The following is a 19,255-nucleotide window of genomic DNA, read 5'->3' on the forward strand; positions in this document are numbered from 1 at the left end:
TCCAGATGCGACGGATGGAGAGGTGGTGACAGCCGGCGATGGGAACAATTCAGGTGAGGACGCCGACTCATGCACACAGCACCACCCTGCACACCCTGACGCAGTTTTCTTGGCTCGAATGCGAAATTAGTCGCCGATGCTCTGCATCCACACCGCGTGCCACACGACGAGAAAGAACGAGGCCACGCTTCGTTCACCCACCAAAGCCGCACTGAGGCTTGTGAGGGTCCTGCCAAGCTGCCACGGTTGGGGCCAAAGTTGCTGCTGCTGCTGCGGTGGTAGTGGTGGAGGCGCTACCGTGGCTAGGAGATATCAACTCCCTCGCCTGGTATACAGGAGGTCGTGGGTTCGATCCTGACCCTGGTGATACATGTTGTATATTTGGGGTTTGCGGTGTCTCTCTCTCTACCCGTGGATTTTTCTCCGGGCCTGCCGGTTTTCCAACTCCACGTTTATAATCAACATCACGCGTTTCGAGTATTTGGCCGCTATAAATGTCCACGTGATAAGCCACTTTGCTGAGCTATCATTTGTGCTTCTGGAAAAATAGCTATGGAGCTCAGAGGGCATTACCTGGCAAAAAATAAAACATCGTTAAGTTCATAGTTTTTTTGTTGTTCATAGTTTAGCAGCCTAATCCGAGCTGAGTCATTTACAGATAGTTTTTCAGCATCGGGTTACTTCTGTTGCCACGTAGTATCCCAGCAACCGGTCGCTGGGATTTACGGCTGAAAGAATGCGGCCTCTGCTAAGCATCCGTTTCAAACACCGCGGGTTGTCGATGGTTCAAGCGCCACGGTGCCGATTCAATAACCTCCACCGGACGCGTCTCAGCTCTTAGGGCAATCCACTGCTGGATGAGAGCCTCCCACAAGCACACGCAGATTCGTGGCGCGGTTATTTGACCATACTTCACCAAGGCGATCAGTGTGGGTCAGTGGTTATTCATTCTATAGATAGAAACACATTTTTTAAATAATTCGTGAAATGAGAAGTTTGATTTCTTGGCCGTGTCAGGAGACAATAAGAGACTGAATGTGAATTATCTTTCGACTGGAGACATTAGAGGTTACCACAGGAAGCCGTGGAGGACAGCGAATCGAGTTGCATGGGCAATGTGTACAATCCGGACGAAACTGGGGAACATCCGATGCACTGGTCTTGGGTAACTATCACGAACAGAGAGCTGCGTGGTGCGGGGAATACCTCGATTTCCGACGGCATTGAGAAAGGACGCGGTCAGGCAGAGAGAGAGAGACACGTGCCAGCTACGTAGCTCACTTCGCCTCTCATTTGTGAGCAGACGAAGATTCCGACTGCGCCACAATTGCCGCTAACTCTCGCCCCTCGGCGGTCGAGAATGTTGCCACTCTTCAGAGTTCTCGCTTTGTCTCACCTTCCCCGATGCCAACCGCATTCCAGTTTATCCCTCTGAATTGCCGTCTTCAATTCATTATATTCTTAAACTATTTTTTTATTTTACCAGGTAAGTTCCACTGAGCTACTATACTTACTTGGCGATCACAAATGATAGCTCAACGAAGTGGCTTGTCACGTAGAAATTCATCGGAGCCAAATACTCTAAAAACGCGTGATGATGTTGATTCTAAATGCGGAGGGGAAAACCAGAGGACCCGGGGAAAACCCCACGCGACCACGGGGAGAGAGAGCGACACGCAGATTCCAAATATACAACAGGGCCGGGATCGAACCGACGACCTTCTGCGTCCCAGGCGAGGTCGTTGTTCACCCAGTTGACTCTGCAGCTTGACTCCACCGACACTGCGGGGACCGAGGAGATGGAGCGATACAATCAGCTCGCGTGCAAGCAGCTGGGCGCACTGTTACGTCGCAGCGTCCAGTAGGGGAGGTCTTATTCATCCAGCAGTGGATTGACCATGGCTGATGGTGCTGGCGGTGGTGGCTAACCGAAGCAATGAGCTAGAGTAACACATTTCGAAAGTATGCTCCCTACTCAAAACGAGCGCTCACCTGGAGGAAATTCCACATTGCTATGGCCGGGGGGGGGGATAGGGGGCAGTTTATCCATAAAACAAGACGCGCTGTGGGCACGCCACCCACTAAGTGGAACATTGGGTATTGCATTCGCAATCCCCCCGCTAAGCCCACAGACGGTGGTAGAACATAAGTTGTCCCTGGGCAAGTCACAACGTGCCTCAATACCCCCGCAGACGCCTTAAATTAATTCAATTACTTGGTCTCTGCGGGGGGCATTGCGGAGGGAGGGGGTGCAAGCGGGGGAACGGAGGGGGAGGGAGGAGGGGGTCCACCACCCCGCCTTTGTCGATACGAGTTGGGGAGGTAGGCGATGATTCTGTGGAAACAAATAGATTATCACGCGTGCGGTGCGTGCATTGAATGGTGACTGTGTGTGTGTTGTCAAATCTATCATCATCGCCATCAGCAGGCGTGGCCAATCCACTGCTGGATGAAGGGGAGCAAGTGAGGGCTTCACGATTCTGGCGAATTGCCCGATGATGCTGGATGTATTTACCAGCGAAACGTCGCACTACTCAAAAATTGTCAATGTTGTGGATTCACTCTTCAACACACCGGTGGGCTAAAGCAGTGAACTATGTCTTTTGTCAACGTGACACTTTTTTGCTGATTGGCCGTGTCGAGTGGTGGGAGGGCTACGACACATTTATAAATAACGCGATCTAACCCAAAAAACGTTTATTATGAATAATATTGGTCGCGAAAGCCTACATGTGTTAAACTTATTGTGATTTATTATGAAGGCTTCCTCTCGCGGTGTGATTCCTCCACCGAGCAAAACCCGCGTGTGGAATCATGTTGGGTCGACGCGAATCGCATGCAAACGCGGTCGCTTTTGAACAACGGTCGGGACAAACGAGACGGAGCAAACGAAGCGCGCAGTACAGACGATGGCGAGACGGGCGTCACGGTACGGACGGGACGGACACAAAATAAACGAGACGAAGCTCAGTACAAATAAATAACAAAGTCGTGATGTCATCTTCTTGGTTCTTTCAGTAAAGTCACGTAGAAGGGAAATAATAAAATGATAAAAATAAAACATAATAAAATAATTATCTGTCTCGGGGAGACAGCGTCTGAATTCAGACGCTGTCTCCCCGAAACGTCGTCTGACAGACCTGGTCTTCACCTGAGGACGGCTGCTTGCGTTGTGGCCGAAACGTCGTGAGAATTATTTTATGTTTTATTTTTATTATTTTATTATTTACCTTCTACGTGACTTTACCGAAAGAACCAAGAAGATGAATCCTTGCAGTCACGAAAGCTTTAAATCTAAATTTAAAGTCGTGATGGGCAATGCACACGACACGTGAAGGTGCTTTATGTGAACCTCGTGCACGCGCTCCTGCCAGGGAACTGCGAACCTCTGAGTCGAGCCCTCTGTGTGTGTGTCGAGGTCGCGTCTCTGTAGGACGATGGGTGGTGGTGACACCCACGCTATGGAATTCACGTCCACTGGACGTTCGATCCGCTTCATTGAAATCGCGCCCAAAGACGCGACTTCGCTTTAAAGGATTTTTAAAAATGATTTCCTGAATCGTTTATTGTTGGGGTTGGATCTGATTTGGTGGGAGCTTGCGTGTCTGTGTGTCGGAGGTGGGGAGCGGTGGTGCAGCGGTTAGCGCTACAAACCCGGTGGCCTCAGATCGATTCCTGCTCACGGCCATCACCAGTGACAATTATCTGAACCGGTTCTGGGCCTCCCCTAGGTTGACTCTGCCTCAAATGAATACCAGGTGCGGTGTGTAAACATCGCCTCTGGGGAGACAAAGGCGGCCGGGCGTGGTGCTGCTGGCCACCCACCCCCTCGTGTACCGTTCCGGACTTCACTTGCCCCTGCAGCCTGTTACAGGCTACACGGGGTGGAGTCTTTGTCTTTGTCGTGTGTTTCACACAGCGCCTCGTGACCTCCGCGTGAAAGGCGCTTTAGAAGTGTCAACTATTATTCTTCGTCGTCTTCTCCGTTGTATCATCATCACCATTATGACTATTACTACATCACCACCATCATCATCACCATCATCATCACCATCACCACTACATCGACCAACCACGCCGGCCGGTCCCGCTCAACTCTCGCCGAGTCTGCGAAAGTTGCAAAGCCGAGAATCGACGGCGTATTCCGGGCGACTCGTCAGCCGCCGCCACCACCACCACCAAACTCAACAACCAACACCACCACCACCACCAAACCTCAACAACCAAAACCACCACCACCAAAACTCAACAACCAACACCACCAAACTCAACAACCACCACCACCAAACTCAACAACCAACACCACCACCACCAAACTCAACAACCACTACCAAACTCAACAACCACCACGGGGGGAGGGCGGGAGGGGGGGAGACTCAACCCCGCCACGGTGACAGACGTCGCGGCACGCGGTGACATCGGACCCGGGTGGCCGTGGGGGTGGTGGTGGGGGTGGCCGTGGTGGTGGGGGTGGTGGTGGGGGGGTGGTGGCCGTGGTGGTGGGGGTGGTGGGGGTGGCCGTGGTGGTGGGGGTGGTGGTGGGGGTGGCCGTGGTGGTGGGGGGGTGGTGGGGGGGTGGCCGTGGTGGTGGGGGGACGACGACGCCGAGGGGGTAACCCGACACGCGACGCGAGCGCGCAGTCACGACCCCCCCTCGACCCCCCCCCCCCCGCCACCACCACCGCCGCCACCACGAGGAGTCGCCACGCGCGCTTCGATTCGGCGGAACGAAACGGAGCGGGCAGAGGGCGACAGGGAGATGAGCCGTGTCCGTGGCGGCGGTGGTGGTGGGGGAAGCAGTTCGCGACACTGAGCTACACGGAGCGAGAACTACACTCTCGCCCGACCCGCCGAGGCAACCGCACGCACGCGTGCCAGCTCTATCCCTTGGCCCGAAACAACTTTGGTAACGGGACACTTCTAGGCCAACCCCTAACCAACCACACACTGGAACTCGCGACACCCTTAACCCGAACCAGCTAGAGAACCAGACGCTTGTACTAGCTCTCCCCTCTCATCTCACTCTACTCCGCACGTTCTGCAAATGTAGATGCCACTGGTTCTTCACGCTCTGCAGATGCAGATGCCACTGGTTCTTCACGTTCTGCAGATGTAGATGCCACTGGTTGTTCACGTTCTGCAGATGTAGATGCCACTGGTTCTTCACGCTCTGCAGATGTAGATGCCACTGGTTGTTCACGCTCTGCAGATGCAGATGCCACTGGTTCTTCACGTTCTGCAGATGTAGATGCCACTGGTTATTCACGCTTTGCATATGTAGACGCCACTGGTGTTCACGTTCTGCAGATGTAGACGCCACTGGTGTTCACGTTCTGCAGATGTAGATGCCACTGGTTTTTCACGTTCTGCAGATGCAGATGCCACTGGTTCTTCACGTTCTGCAGATGTAGATGCCACTGGTTGTTCACGCTCTGCAGATGTAGATGCCACTGGTTGTTCACGTTCTGCAGATGTAGATGCCACTGGTTGTTCACGTTCTGCAGATGTAGATGCCACTGGTTGTTCACGTTCTGCAGATGTAGATGCCACTGGTTGTTCACGTTCTGCAGATGTAGATGCCACTGGTTGTTCACGTTCTGCAGATGTAGATGCCACTGGTTGTTCACGTTCTGCAGATGTAGATGCCACTGGTTGTTCACGTTCTGCAGATGTAGATGCCACTGGTTGTTCACGTTCTGCAGATGTAGACGCCACTGGTGTTCACGTTCTGCAGATGTAGATGCCACTGGTTGTTCACGTTCTGCAGATGTAGATGCCACTGGTTGTTCACGCTCTGCAGATGTAGATGCCACTGGTTGTTCACGTTCTGCAGATGTAGATGCCACTGGTGTTCACGTTCTGCAGATGTAGATGCCACTGGTGTTCACGTTGTGTAGATGTAGATGCCACCACCGCAATCCATTGACGGCGGTTGAACTTACGCCTCTCGGTCCCAACAGGCAACTGGAGACACGGACCAGGTTTGTTCGTATCTCTGAAAGTTCGTAAGTCGAATGTTCATAGGTAGAGGAGTCGCTATCATCCCAGCGATGGCACTTCAGGGCCACGCGCGGACCTGGGGGCGGGGGGGGTTAGAGAGACGAGGGGTCTCTAATCCCTGAAGAGGTCACGTGCCCAGTGCGTGTTCCCATCGGTGCTCACCAACAGCACTTGTCCCCAACAGTGCGCATGGCTCCTTGGGGGAGCTTTGTATTTGTACTTACGCGTGGCTATGCACACACTGCGCCACGCACCCGGCCACCTGAGTTCAAGTTCGATAACGCGCCACAGCTATGTATGTATGTTGAACTTCCTTTGCACCGTACGTAGCCAGCCTTGCTCATAGGAGGTGCGGCTATGTGTATCCGGGTTGTTACCGAATTTACGCGCTGACAGCTTCCTCCAGGGACTGAAGTGAGCCACCTCCTGAAAAAGCTTCTGAAATGTGGAACGAAACGTCGGACACCGTGTCTAACTGATACACGGTACCGCCCGAAAACGCAGCGAACGTCTGTACAGCAACAACCGCGAAAGCTTCCTCGGTAAGACAAACAATAAAATGAATAAATCAATCAATAATAACAAATTCGTCGTATGTTTGTTCCCCCCCCCCTTTTTCTGTCCACCACCACAGCCCCATCGGCACCGGACGCTGAATAGGATGACGTCGAGCGGCGCTGGACACGGGGAAGGAAGCGAAGGCCGGGCATGACACCGCATCGCTGCCCGCAACGGACACCCACTGCGTTTCCAATCACGAGTTAGGAGATCACGTCGCTTTTATTTTTTTTTAACGCTCGTTGGCACGAACCGTCTGCGATTTGACGGTGTTTGCCACGTGCACCCCACCAACCTTCGCCTCCTTTTGTCGCTCGTCGCGTCACAAGGTCGCTGACGTTGCGGGGAGCGCGGCGATTCGATTCGTTTGGCTCCGTCACGTGGCAATGGCGCAGGAGCAGCAGGAGGAGGAGGAGGGTTACACGACACACATTTGGCCAGATCTATGTCACGTGGCCCCAACTCGAAATGCGCATCGCCTTGAATAGAATTAGAATGCGAATCGTGGAATCGGTGTGGGTACGGCGGCGGCTGGGGGAGGACGAATTTAGAATCTTGCACCGGGGAATAAAAAAATGTCGTAGTTAATTATCCTAACCGTTTTAGCGAAATAAAACAGCACTTAGTTTAACACGTCGGCTTTCGCGACCAACATCAGCGCTTCCGTTTCCTCCTACACACAAGCATTCAACAATTGGCCAAGTAACAACTTCATACATAGAGGACCGCAGAGCTTGGAGGGACGGACGGTGTGGGGGGGGAGGTAGCATTTGGCGCGTTCCAAGTTGAAATTATGATTATTGTTAACATTCGTCATTGGAACGCCAGTGAGTGTAAATTGCGGGTTGTACACGCAGTGTGTGTTTGTGTGTTCGCGTGTTCCATTTATACTGAACGCTCGCCATGAGTGACCGTAGTCTACGTGCGGGCAGTTACTCCGCGATGTGGATTTCATGTGAAGTCGTCCTCGTCATCCCATCGGCAGTGACTCCGCGTGTGGCGTTGAGGAATGGGTGAGTGGGCAGATGCTTTAACGAAACGCGTACAGTCTGGTACATCCCTGTCAACCCCTTGTCAGCGCCCTACCTTGTTAGAGACCAATTCAGACCGTATTGGTCACCCCGTGTGCCTTATACATCTCAACGTTCATCCTACAAAGTTCCATCACGAGGGAGAAACACAAACACATTTCTCTCAAATGTAGTTCTACCTGATGATGGTTGCTTGTGTTGCAATCGAAACGTCGTACTCTATTATTAAATTTATTTTCTTTCTACGTGACCTTACCAAAAGAACCAACGAGTAATTCCTGCAGTCACGAAAGATTCAAATCAAGTTACAAACAAATACATTATTTTTTTGCCTGTATTGAAACGGCTGTACACCGTATGGCCCTGAAATACTCAATTTTCCTGTACAAGAACACGGGGTGAACCGTGTGGGTTGACAGGTATGCTGGTATGTCAATCCACTGCTGGATGAGGGCATCCCCCCACGCCGTGCCGGGTCGTGGGGGCTGCATGACCATACTTCACCACACTGGTCTCTGGGGGTTGAAGGCGTGGGAGCGCAGATGTTGGAGCATGCTACAGTACAACAATCGATTTCACTGGTCAACACATTTTTTCTGGCATAAGGTATTCCAACGGTTTTAATGTAATTTTGGGGTGCTGATTCCAAATTTGGCATCAGTTTTTGTCTATCAAATATAGCATTTTCAATTAAAACTGCAGAAGAAAAATATTCAATAAATGTGGATATCTACATAAAATGATATTATAAACACACTATCCTAAAAATACAGCACCATATTATAACACTAAAGCAGTCACTGACTCGCAACAACTTGCAATCATAAGTGACAGAGTTAATTTCTGGTAAAATCTATGAAAATGGGGTATGCCGATAGCATAAAAATGAGATGTGATAGAGCAAATCTGAGATCAGATTTGGAATCAGCACCCTAAAATTAGTCTAAAACAGCTGCAAAAGTCCAGGCCAGAATTTTTTTTTCCCGCTGCCCACAATGTAGCCCCCCCCCCCAGCAAGCCTATAGCACCCGTTATGCATGGTGTTCGCCAATCCACGCATTAAGCAGGGAGGGAAAAAACCCCGACGAGATTGCGTGCATTAAACTCTCGCTTATTTTACCAGGTAAGGCCCCGACTGAGCTAAGCAGCCTGGCTGCCACAAATTGACAGCCCGACACAGAGGGCTTACCACGTGAACATTTATAGCAGCCAAATACTCTCAACGCGTGATGTTGATTCTCAATCATTTAGAGGGCAAAAATCGGATGGACACTGTAGAGAAACCACGCTACCACGGGGAGAGAGAAGTCAGGGTGGGGATCGAACCCCCGACCTCCTGAATACCAGGCGAGGTAGTGAACATTTCGCCACCGTGGCCAGATTTTATGAAGGCGAAACGCATCCAAGTCTCCCATAATGCAATTCTTAGAGGCCTAACAGCCAAAAGCTTTAAGTGAAATGCCAGTGAATGAAATGTAACATTTCTGATAGAAGTAATGAGCCATTCGTATCGATAGTATAGTAATATGAATGCAATTTTTCAAACTACTTTTCCCAGTTGAGTTTTTAAATCGGGTGCTCTCCCTGCATCTTAACTGCTGGTCAGTTTAACCAACGATCTGGGGGAGTGGTGGCGCCGTGGTTAGTGCACTGCACTATGAACCCGGCCACATGAGTTTGATTCCTGTTCCAAAGATAACGTCAATGGTAAGTGACATCGGTGCTAGTTCTAGGCTCCCCACTTCCCAAACCCGCAGTGACCAGTGTGGTGAAGTATGGTCAAACAACCCCCATGGCCGAAAGATTCGGAACAAGGGTCTTCATCCAGCAGTGGATTTATAAAGGACTGTAGATGGCTATTATTGTTATTTTTCAAACTTAATCCTGACCATTAACTCACACGTGTACGTATGGGGTTCTTTTTGTCTGCACGCAACGGCCGTCCAACTCACGCCAACGATAGATGTCCAAGTATAATCATGTCCATCTATGTGGAGGACGCTCGGACGATATAGTAGGGCAAACTTTGGGAACAGAACGTAGCAAGAAAGTTCCACGGACGTAATCAGGAGGAGGTTGTGATGGATGGATGGGGCACGTGTCCAGGGTGGAGGATAGGGTCATCAGCTTGGAGGCGGCGAATAGGTGGTGGCACCACAGCGTCGTAGATGTAATCACGAGGAGGATGAGGAGGTTGTGATGGATGGGACATGCGTGCAGGGTGGAGGAGACCAGGGAAAGCGAGGCGAGCGGTGGTGGAGCGGTTAGCGCGCTGCGCTGCGAACCCGGCGACCCGAGTTCGATTGCCGCTCACGGCCAACACCGGTGACGATTATCTGAACTCGTTCTGGGTCCTTCCCCAAGGTTGACTCAGCCTCAAGTTAGTACCTGGTGCTGTGTGTAAACATCGCTACTAGGGAGTCAAAGGCGGCCGGGCTTGGTGTTGGCAACCAATCATCTCGTGTGCCGTGCCGGCCTTCATAGGTGCTCGCTAACAGCACTTGTCCCAACAGTATGTTAAGGCTATACGGGAGATCTTTGTCTTTCGAGAGTAGTCTACCGAGATTGGACACTGGAGTGGCACCCAGAGGTCAGCTACCCAGGGGTCGGGAAGATCTAAAGCCAGACGCTGGTGGTGGTCATGCATGAGACTAGGAGGTCAAACTTTGGAGGTCAGCTGTGGGAAGTGACCGATGCGGGGAGTCCTCGCGCCGATGACAACTGGCCGAGACGACCTCTTGACTTCACAAGGGAAAGCCTCATCGGGTCTCAAAACCGCTTTCGGGAGGGTCCTGCCCCGAGACGTTTGGCCAAATCGCCGATTGTTGATTTGATTTGTTTGGGTGGCGTGTGCGTGGCTACGGGACGGCGTTGTCCCCGCTGCCTCGCCGCGTGAGGTGCGGTGGTGTGAGGGTCGACGCTCAAAATGTAAGCGGGGAACCTTCTCCGAATGACCGCTCTGGTGGGATTGGGAACCCAAGCGGAGGCCCCCGGGGAAATGATCTGGAATCGTTCTCGCGAGAAGTCAGTCCGCTGACGGTGCCGCGATTGGCACCCGTACGAACGTACGTCGCGCGGTTTTAAAAATAAGAAAAAAATATATTGTTTTATGATATGACTTCAATTTAACTTAAATGGCGATCGTTATTAATAGGTCGTGGTTGATCGGAAATTAAGAGTTGAGATTTTAACGCATTAGGCGATATATCAGAGTGTGTGTGTGTGTGTACGCGTGTCTTCAGCAGGCCCGGACAATCTGTTTAGATTTCATTGCATTGCGACACGCAACAGCTCGTGTCGACACCAAAAACTCTAGACTCTCTAGGAAGAATACCCCTAAAGTAACACCTCCGAATCACCCCCCGCCGTCAATACATTTGTACTGAGCTGATACAACATTGCACACTCTCACATGCGCGCGCGGGGTTTGGGGGATAACAAACATTTGGCCTTTGGGATATTTTCTCAGCATCACGCGGCGGCTTACGGATGCACTGAAAAGTACAAATTGTCATGAGTTTTGATTTAAAGCTTTCGTGACTGCAGGGATTCATCTTCTTGGTTCTTTCGGTAAAGTCACGTAGAAGGGAAAAAATAAAATAATAAAACATAATAAAAATAATAAAATAATAGAATAGAATAAAAGAATATAATAATAGAAGATAATAAAAAAATATAAGAATATAATGTTTTATTTTTATTATTTTATTATTTTTATTCTACGTGACTTTACCGAAAGAACCAAGAAGATTGTCATGAGTGTTTTGTCAAAGTCTCATTTCCATCGCACATCGTGGCACGGACGGAGGCCCGTTTTATTGAAGCTACGAAGGTGTCTAGCTCCACGGCTGGGGGTCGGAATAGAAGCAAATTGCAGGAGAAGTTACATCAGTCGAAGTTACATTTGTTCCTGGGCTAATGTGGCACCAAAGCGAGGTGTCTTGTCACAGCAGAGAGGATCGTCGTCGTCGTCATTACATAATCACTCGCAGTAAATACAACTAGCTTCATCAGGCGACAGCCCGATCTGGTGTGCTGTACTAGTGACGAATTGGCACGTTCTGTTTACGTGACAACCCTTACTAGTTGGCTGTGTCGGGTAGTGGCGGGTTTTAACGACACATTTATATATTTACGCGATTTAACCCAAAAAAAAAACTCTCATGGAGAAACAGCAGAGCCCTCGTCCCCGTCCACTCGTTGCTTTTATTCGCCAGGCCACAGAAATGTTCCATCAGCCACTCTCAGGACGACATCGTCGGCAGTTTAATCACAACTGGTGAGAGCACATCGTGATCCCGGGGTAATTATGCTAAAGCCCATGCAAGCGCGATAATGACTCATAATTGGCTCTCGCAGATGACACGGGTTGATTGATACAATCAGACTGTACAGGCTTGGAGATTTCATTAAAATATACGTGTTGTTGTTGCTGCTGTTGTTGTTGTTGCTGCTGTTGTTGTTGTTGATGTTGTTGCTGTTTAGGCTTCTGAGATGGGTCCCAACACGGCCACTGCCTCAATTTCCACACTCGCTCCCTGCACAGCGCAAACAGCGTCAGCCCAGCGTCATTTCATTTGAGATGAGGTCGCATTTAGACACTACGGTACACAAATCCACATTGCATTGTATAGACGAAGAGACCCAGAGACTCACGTACATACCTGTAGACTCACAGAAACCCATAGACTCACAAAGAGACAGACCCATAGGCTCACATACAGATGCATAGACTCACACAGAGACCAATAGACTCACACACATATCCATACATTCACAGAGACAGACCCATAGACTCACATAGCGACCCATCATAGACTCACACAGAGACCAATAGACTCACACACATATCCATAGACTCACATCGAGACCCACAGACTCACAAAGAGGCCTACAACTGAACACACAATAAACATCTCCGGCTGTACACAGCGCCGAGAGACGAGGCTATGAGCGCTGTAACTCCACGCTGTTGTTGTACGAACACGGATGAGGACACGTTCAAGCAAGCCTGGCACTGCTGATGAGTCGTCGTGCGTCAAAACCCGGTCCACGGTTTGCGTGCGCTGAATCGACGCCGCCGCTGAAACTACGCAATCGCTGAAGGCAGTCGGGCCGAAGGATTGTGTAAGAAAAGTACTTTTTGGGTGAGCCACGGGGCATTGTGTATATGACGCAGCCAATATACTGGTAGGAACCACCTGGTTCCACCAGCCCACAGGGGGTTATTGTGTCCGTCCGTCCGTCGTGCATCCAAAAATGGGAGGGGTGGGGCTGGGTGGAGAGGGGAGGGTGGGGAGGGGCTGGGTGGGGTGGGGCTGGGTGGGGAGGGGCTGGTCACCCCGTGGTGCCCTTATAAAACTCAACGTTTAACCTACTCACGCCGGCTTGTGCCCGCCCTCAGTCGGGCATATTTGTGGAATACACCACGCCGCCGTTGACCCTGGCCATTGACCGAGCAACCCAACGTTCCTACCAGCTCCCTCCGCAGGACAATGTGTTTGCCTGCCCAGCTACGTCGTATCTCATCATTGTCAACGTACCCGGGGCAGCGCCATCACTTGATAGGCAGCCCGGGCTGGGAATCTGGATGAGAAAACTGCGGACATGATCACACACGGCGGCGGGGGAGAGAGAAAGGGAGAGAGATTAACTCCATCACGAACGACACGTTCACGCAGACAGCCGCCGTGTCACTCCACTGCCGGATGAGTCGTTTGACCAGACCTCGCACCGGTCGCTGAAGGCGGCGGGGAGCATGGACGCGGGAGGATAGTACAGTACAACAAGTGATTTTGATGCAATGCCCCTGCTGCCCACCCTGTAACAACAACAATCAGTAATAACGTCAACTTGCAACACCGCTACACCCCTCGCACGGGATTGGCTGTGTCGGGTGGTGGCGGGTTTAACGACACATTTATATTTACGCGATCTAACCCAAAAACCTCTATTATGGGTAATATAGATGCATGTGTCTAAGTTTGGAGCCGGAGAACAAAAAATCCACGCAACCACGGCGAGAGACACACCGCAAACTCTAAATATACAGCAGCAGCAGGCGTCAGGGTTGGAATCGAACCCCCGACCTCCTGCAGACCAGGCGAGGCAGTTAACATCTCGCCCCTTCGATATAAACAAAGTCGAGTCCAGCCACGCAGGCCAGAGGTCGCAAACGGGTTTTGATTCCTTACCCGTACCCGGCCGCACCAGGGTCGCAAACGGGTACCCGTACCCGGCCGGGTACGGGTACCCGTTCCCTACCCGTACCCTACCCGAAATGAGTGACAAACAGTTACTCACCAGTGACTCACGGCCTACCCGTACCCGTACCCGGCCGCACCAGGGTCGCAAACGGCTACCCATACCCGGCCGGGTACGGGTAGCCGGGTATCGGGTAGGGTATGGGTATCGGGTACCCGGTTGCGACCTCTGACGCAGGCTCGCTGCCACTCACACTCGGCGTAGACTTCATTGACGGCGGAGAAGTCCTTCATGTCGGCGAGCAGCACGGTGGTCTTGACCACTGCAAACGAGAAGCGTCATCAAAGGTTTATCAGCGGCGGCAGACGTTCCCTATCCACTGCTGGACTGAAAGCTTCCCCGAGCCGTCGCCGACTCGCGCGGACCCGTTCCGGCTCCCGCACGCGAGCCGTTTGCGTCGCTCCATCTCCGCGTCGGACAGCCCTCTCTCGGGTTCGTTCCACTCCCTCTGGCTGCCATTCCATCGTGAGTCTCGACCCCCCCTCCCCCCCTTCCACAGATCTAGCCGTGACGAGCCCTGGCCCAGCCCGAGTCTGCTCTCTCATGCAGGTGTTCCTCTTTTTGTCTCGTGGTGTGATTTCTATAATCGATTAAAAAACTTTTTTTTTAAACCAAGTCAGCCCCACTGAGCTCTTCATCAGAAGCGACCTGGCCACAAATGGTAGATCAACGAAGTGGCCCATCACGTGGAAATGTATAGCAGCCAAATACTCTTGAACGCGTGTTTGTAAATGTGGAGGGGAAAACCGGGGGACCCGGAGAAAAATCCATGCGTGCGAGGGGACAACACTCAATCCCGGTGTTCTTCATTATTTTCAGACGAGGTGGTAGGGGGGGTGGGGAGCTTTCACCGACAAGGCATCATCAGTGTGAGGGCCGCCACACATTTGAATCAATTGGGGGTTTGACAGCAGCACGACGAAGATGATGATGATGGTGGAGGGTGATCACTTTATTTTGTGTATTGTCGGGGGGGCCGCATTAAAGGCCACCAAGGGCCCCCAGTGGCCCGCGGCCTTGCGATGAAGACCGCCGCTCTACCCCCCCGTGGGGGGCCATGGCACTGCACCGGTGGTCCATCAACCCCTCGCCGCTGCCTCCACGGGGGCTGGGTTACGAACAGCAGCCACGTGCAGCGGCGTAGCCACGTGCAGCGGCGTAGCCACGTGCAGCGGCGTAGCCACGTGCAGCGGCGTAGCCACGTGCAGCGGCGTAGCCACGTGCAGCGGCGTAGCCATGGCCGCTCGACTCACGACTCGGGGTGCAAACGGGACTGCACGTAGCCGCACACGTGATCACACACGTGATCACACGTGGTCACACACGTGGTCACACACGTCACACACGTGATCACACACGTAACACACGTGATCACACACGTCACACACGTGATCACACGTGTCACACAGGCCGCACACGTGGTCACCGTTTTTGTAGTCGCAATTTGCGCCTTTAAGGATCATCCCGATGTTCTTCAATGCCTGCGCACGTCACACACGTCACACACGTCGCACACGTCACACACAAAGACAAAGATACAGATCCCCCGTATAGCCTTGACGGACCGTCGGGGCAAGTGCTGTCGACGAGTGCCTATTAAGGCCGTCACGGAAAACGAGAGCGGTGGGTCGCCAGCAACCACGCCCGACCTCCTTTGTCTCCCACGTGGCGATGTTTACACGTCGCACCAGACGGTCACTTGAGGCTGAGTCTACCTAGGGGGTGCCCAGGGGCCGGCGCAGATAATCGCCCCTGGTGTTGGCCGTGAGACGGTATCGAACTCGGGTGGCCGGGCTAGTAGTGCAGTGCGCCACCCGCTACAAATTCAGAATCCTTTTTCAGACTGCAGCAGGAGGAATCCGATGAGCTACGAAGCTCTTTCCACAGATGTCCAGTAAGGACTAAAGGTGTAATTAAGTAAACATGTCATTGTGTTGTTATCTGTTGATGGTGCGTTTTCCCAGGAGGGTGCCCTTGGCGCCACCGGACGGAGGAATCCATTCAGGTTAGACAGAGCTGCCCGCAGAACTAGAAATTACAGAACTACTTCTGAGACCACCTCACAAGTGACCTTCTATCCACACGAGGGGGCAGCACCTCCGATTATCACGGTGACGCTACGTGCGGTGCGGAAGAAGTTTGAACATCCACATATATTTCCATGCACCCTGATGCAGTGAGTAACATCTTCGGCGCACGCCACTCGAACGGGGAGAGCCCTAATGCTCACCGGGGTGGGATTTCGCCACATCCTGCAAAACCCAATTGTAGTTTTTGTGCAGTCAGTGATGACCGGGCCGAGAACATCGATCGCCAAACTCGCCGCTTCGCTTGACATCCCGGTTTGACCACGGGCTCAGCGGAGAACCTGGAGTCGAACCCAGGTTCTCAGCGGCGCTGACCTCCGAGCCGCCTCAAATTACTTAAAAAAATAAAATATATATCCATTAAAATTGTAAAATGTAGTTACGGAAACATCAACGCAGATGTTGGGCGATCATATCACGACGGTGGGCACCGCGTACAAGCAGACACGAAGGCACGTGACGCACGCACGTGACGCACCTGCCGAGTTTGTGCGCCCGTCCCGCCTTGGACCAACAACCCCGAGCCGGGCTCCAACCCGACCTGGCCGGACACGTAGAGCGTGCGGCCGGCCTGCACCGCCTGGCTGTCGTTAGGGGGTGGGGTAGGAGGGGGGAGCACAACCACGCATTTGCCACCGCTCCTTCTCCTCTGCTGCTCCCATTGTCTAGGCCACTTTTCAGAATTTTTTTTTTCAAATTTTCTGAAAAGTTTCAAAATTTCAAATTTTCTTGCTGTGGATTTCACACCTGATCATGATTGCTTGTGTTGCAGTCGAAACGTCGTGAGAATTTTGATTGTCTTATATTTATATTATTTTATTATTTCCCTTCTACGTGACTTTACCGAAAGAATCAAGAAAAACAAGAATGGGGTTCACCCCTTCACGGCAATAGAACGGGTGGAGTGGCAGGTGGGTGGTGTGGGCTGAAAGGCGACGGGTAAGGAGAAGGCACGGACGGTGACGATGCTGGCAGCGACGTGAGCGTGTGGGGGTTGACGCGACGTTAAATCGGGCCGCGGTGTTGTTAATAATAAGAGGGACGACGTATCTGCGAAACGACGTGAAAAGATGGAGACGTACACCGCGGCGTTATTCTATTGCGATGGAGGTGAATGACCACTGCTCTCATCCAGAGGTCGGCAACAAAAAAACGACAAGAAGAAGAGCCACTTATTTATAATTCGGTGAAATACAGGGTGCTACGAAAAACACGTTAACACTTCTGAGAATTTGCAACAACGCCACGGGAAATGCGCCTCTGGAGACCACCTGGAGAAAATTCCAGGCACGCGTTGACAACGATGGCAAACAAGTAGAGACTCATTGACTTTTTGAAACTACTAACATACATTCGTTACCATGTTACAGCGTAGTATTATCCGTTCTTTTCCCATGAAAAACGTTAGTCCCGTATAAGTGTTAAAAACAAATTTTGTGAAGCACCCTGCATTTCAAGAGCCGCAATTGCACCGTGCTGGTGAATACGAGACGGCGAGCCCTTAATAAATGACGACACGAAAGCAGCTCCTTGATAAGGAGCCGATCAAGGTTTGGCCGACCGCGTGCTCTCTCACCTGTACGGCAGCGGGTTTGGGTACGCGTTGACGATCCGTCTCTCGATTGGATCCATGACACCGATGACTGCAGCAGAGATTGCGAACGTGACACAAAAAGAGGAGACGCTGCAAGCTTTTGCGGCTAAAAACAGCTGCGTTTGGTAGGATGCGGTCAACTTAGCGCGCTATCAGCTGGGCGATTGACACACAACGTGGACAGAGGGGCCGAGTCACAAACGCGCGCACGCACAGAACCACGCACACATACAAAGACACTCCGTATAGCCTTGAACAGGCTCTTGGGGGCAAGTGCTGTTCGCGAGGAGCACTTATGAAGGTCGGCACGGCAAACGAGGGGGTGGGTGGCCAGCACCAAGCCCGGCCGCCTTTGTCTCCCCACTGCTGACGTTCACACACACCGTCCCGGGTACTCATTTAATTCCGAGTCGACCTAGTGGAGGCCTAGCACCCGTTCATTGATGTTGGACTTCAACTCGTGTCGCCGGTGCAGTGCGCTAACCACTGCGCTACCGCTCCCCAGCATACAAAGACAAAAAATCCCCCGTATAGCCTTCAACAGACTATTGGGGCAAGTGCTGTTAACCAGCACCTATGAAAGCCGACACAGCGCACGAGGGGGTGGGTGACCAACACCACGCCCGGCTGCCTTTGTCTCCCCAGTGGCGATGTTTACACACCACCCCAGGTACTCATTTGAGTCCGAGTCGACCTAGGGGAGGCCCAGGACCGGTTTAGATAATCGTCACTATTGGTGTTGGCCGTGAGCGGGAATCGAACTCGGTTCGCCGGGTTCGTAGCGCAGTGCGCTAAGCGCTACACTACCGCTCCCCAGCAACATCCGCACAGCCCCCCACACACACACAAAGGCACAGACAGCGAAAGATGCACAGACTTACACAGGCACAGTTAACTCCACGCACAGACAGCTCCGGCTCCACTCAAACACAAAGTCACGCAGACGCACAAAGACGTACACATTGACACACTAACCACACGTCACACGCGTGCACACGGTCACAACAACGGGCACAACCGCATGGTCACACTCGCAGATACGAAGACAAACACAGGCGCACGCGTTAGGAGGCAACATTGCAAGCGGCAAATCCACGCTCGGATGTGCAGGGGCGTTCCCGTGTCACTGCAACAGACGCGACCTGGGGGTCAACGGAACGATGAGCCGAACGGAATTTGGAACTGCTGACAAGAGCGCTGTTGCGGGCAGAGGATTATATCCCAATGTCAATAGTTTTGTTGTTGTATTATGTAATGTCAACATGTGGTTTTGTTTACCGTGTATGGTTTAGATGATGACTCGGCCCATGAAACAAGTGAATAGTGGTTGTCCTAAGGATGGACCATCGCACCCCCGCCATAGGAATGTGGAATTTCCACCACGGGGCCATAAACGAGAAATGAGCCACGGCGCCTCGACGCTGATTTGAACAGAACATCAGTTGGGAGTCTTGATGTTGCCAAGTCATGGCAGAGCAATTCGTGATGGCATAAGAACAAAAGTTATTGACAAGCCTACTTGCTACCATCATCATCATAATAATATGCCACGGAACTTTATCCATCGGGTTCATAATTGGGGGTATTTGGAACCGTTTCAGATTTCGCACGCCACTGATGTTACCTGTGACCGGGAATTAAACCTATCTGTGAAAGAGCTTCATAGCTCATCGGATTCCTCCAGTATAAAGATTCTGAAACCCAATGTCGCCGAGTTCATA

The 19,255-nt window shown here is 51.9% G+C and overlaps 1 protein-coding gene and 1 long non-coding RNA gene across 3 annotated transcripts; one reads left to right on the plus strand and one right to left on the minus strand.

Annotated features, from left to right (window-relative positions):
- LOC133353386 (uncharacterized) lies at positions 1–12,020 on the plus strand. The gene is made up of 2 exons (XR_009756370.1): positions 1–53; positions 6,635–12,020. It is a non-coding gene; the product is annotated as an uncharacterized LOC133353386 (long non-coding RNA).
- Positions 11,773–18,571, minus strand: LOC133353385 (2-iminobutanoate/2-iminopropanoate deaminase-like). 2 transcript variants are annotated; one of them, XM_061569599.1, is made up of 7 exons: positions 18,416–18,571; positions 17,517–17,583; positions 16,419–16,524; positions 15,280–15,334; positions 14,047–14,115; positions 13,133–13,188; positions 11,773–12,127 (listed from the first exon to the last, which is right to left on the minus strand). In XM_061569599.1, the coding sequence occupies exons 2-7, from the start codon at positions 17,570–17,572 to the stop codon at positions 12,071–12,073; spliced, it is 399 nt and encodes a 132-aa protein (XP_061425583.1). In that variant the 5' UTR covers positions 17,573–17,583; positions 18,416–18,571; the 3' UTR covers positions 11,773–12,070. The 2 variants fall into 2 exon arrangements, with proteins under 2 accessions (XP_061425583.1, XP_061425584.1); XM_061569600.1 differs by lacking the exon at positions 18,416–18,571 and having other exon boundaries at positions 17,517–18,378.
- Between the last annotated feature and the right edge of the window lie 684 nt (positions 18,572–19,255).

The sequence above is a fragment of the Lethenteron reissneri genome, chromosome 43 (genome assembly GCF_015708825.2).
Source record: "Lethenteron reissneri isolate LAM-NWPU_2019-01 chromosome 43, ASM1570882v1, whole genome shotgun sequence".
NCBI lineage: Eukaryota > Metazoa > Chordata > Hyperoartia > Petromyzontiformes > Petromyzontidae > Lethenteron > Lethenteron reissneri.

Bases quoted from the DNA above. Each gene is read 5' to 3' on its own strand.
- LOC133353385 (XM_061569599.1), bottom strand. From the start codon at position 17,572: ATGGATCCAATCGAGAGACGGATCGTCAACGCGTACCCAAACCCGCTG. The intron at 14,116-15,279 runs GTGACCACGTGT...TCTCGTTTGCAG, and splicing joins AAATTGCGACTACAAAAACG to TGGTCAAGACCACCGTGCTG. The intron at 13,189-14,046 runs GTGAGTGGCAGC...TCATGTCCGCAG, and splicing joins CAATGAAGTCTACGCCGAGT to TTTTCTCATCCAGATTCCCA.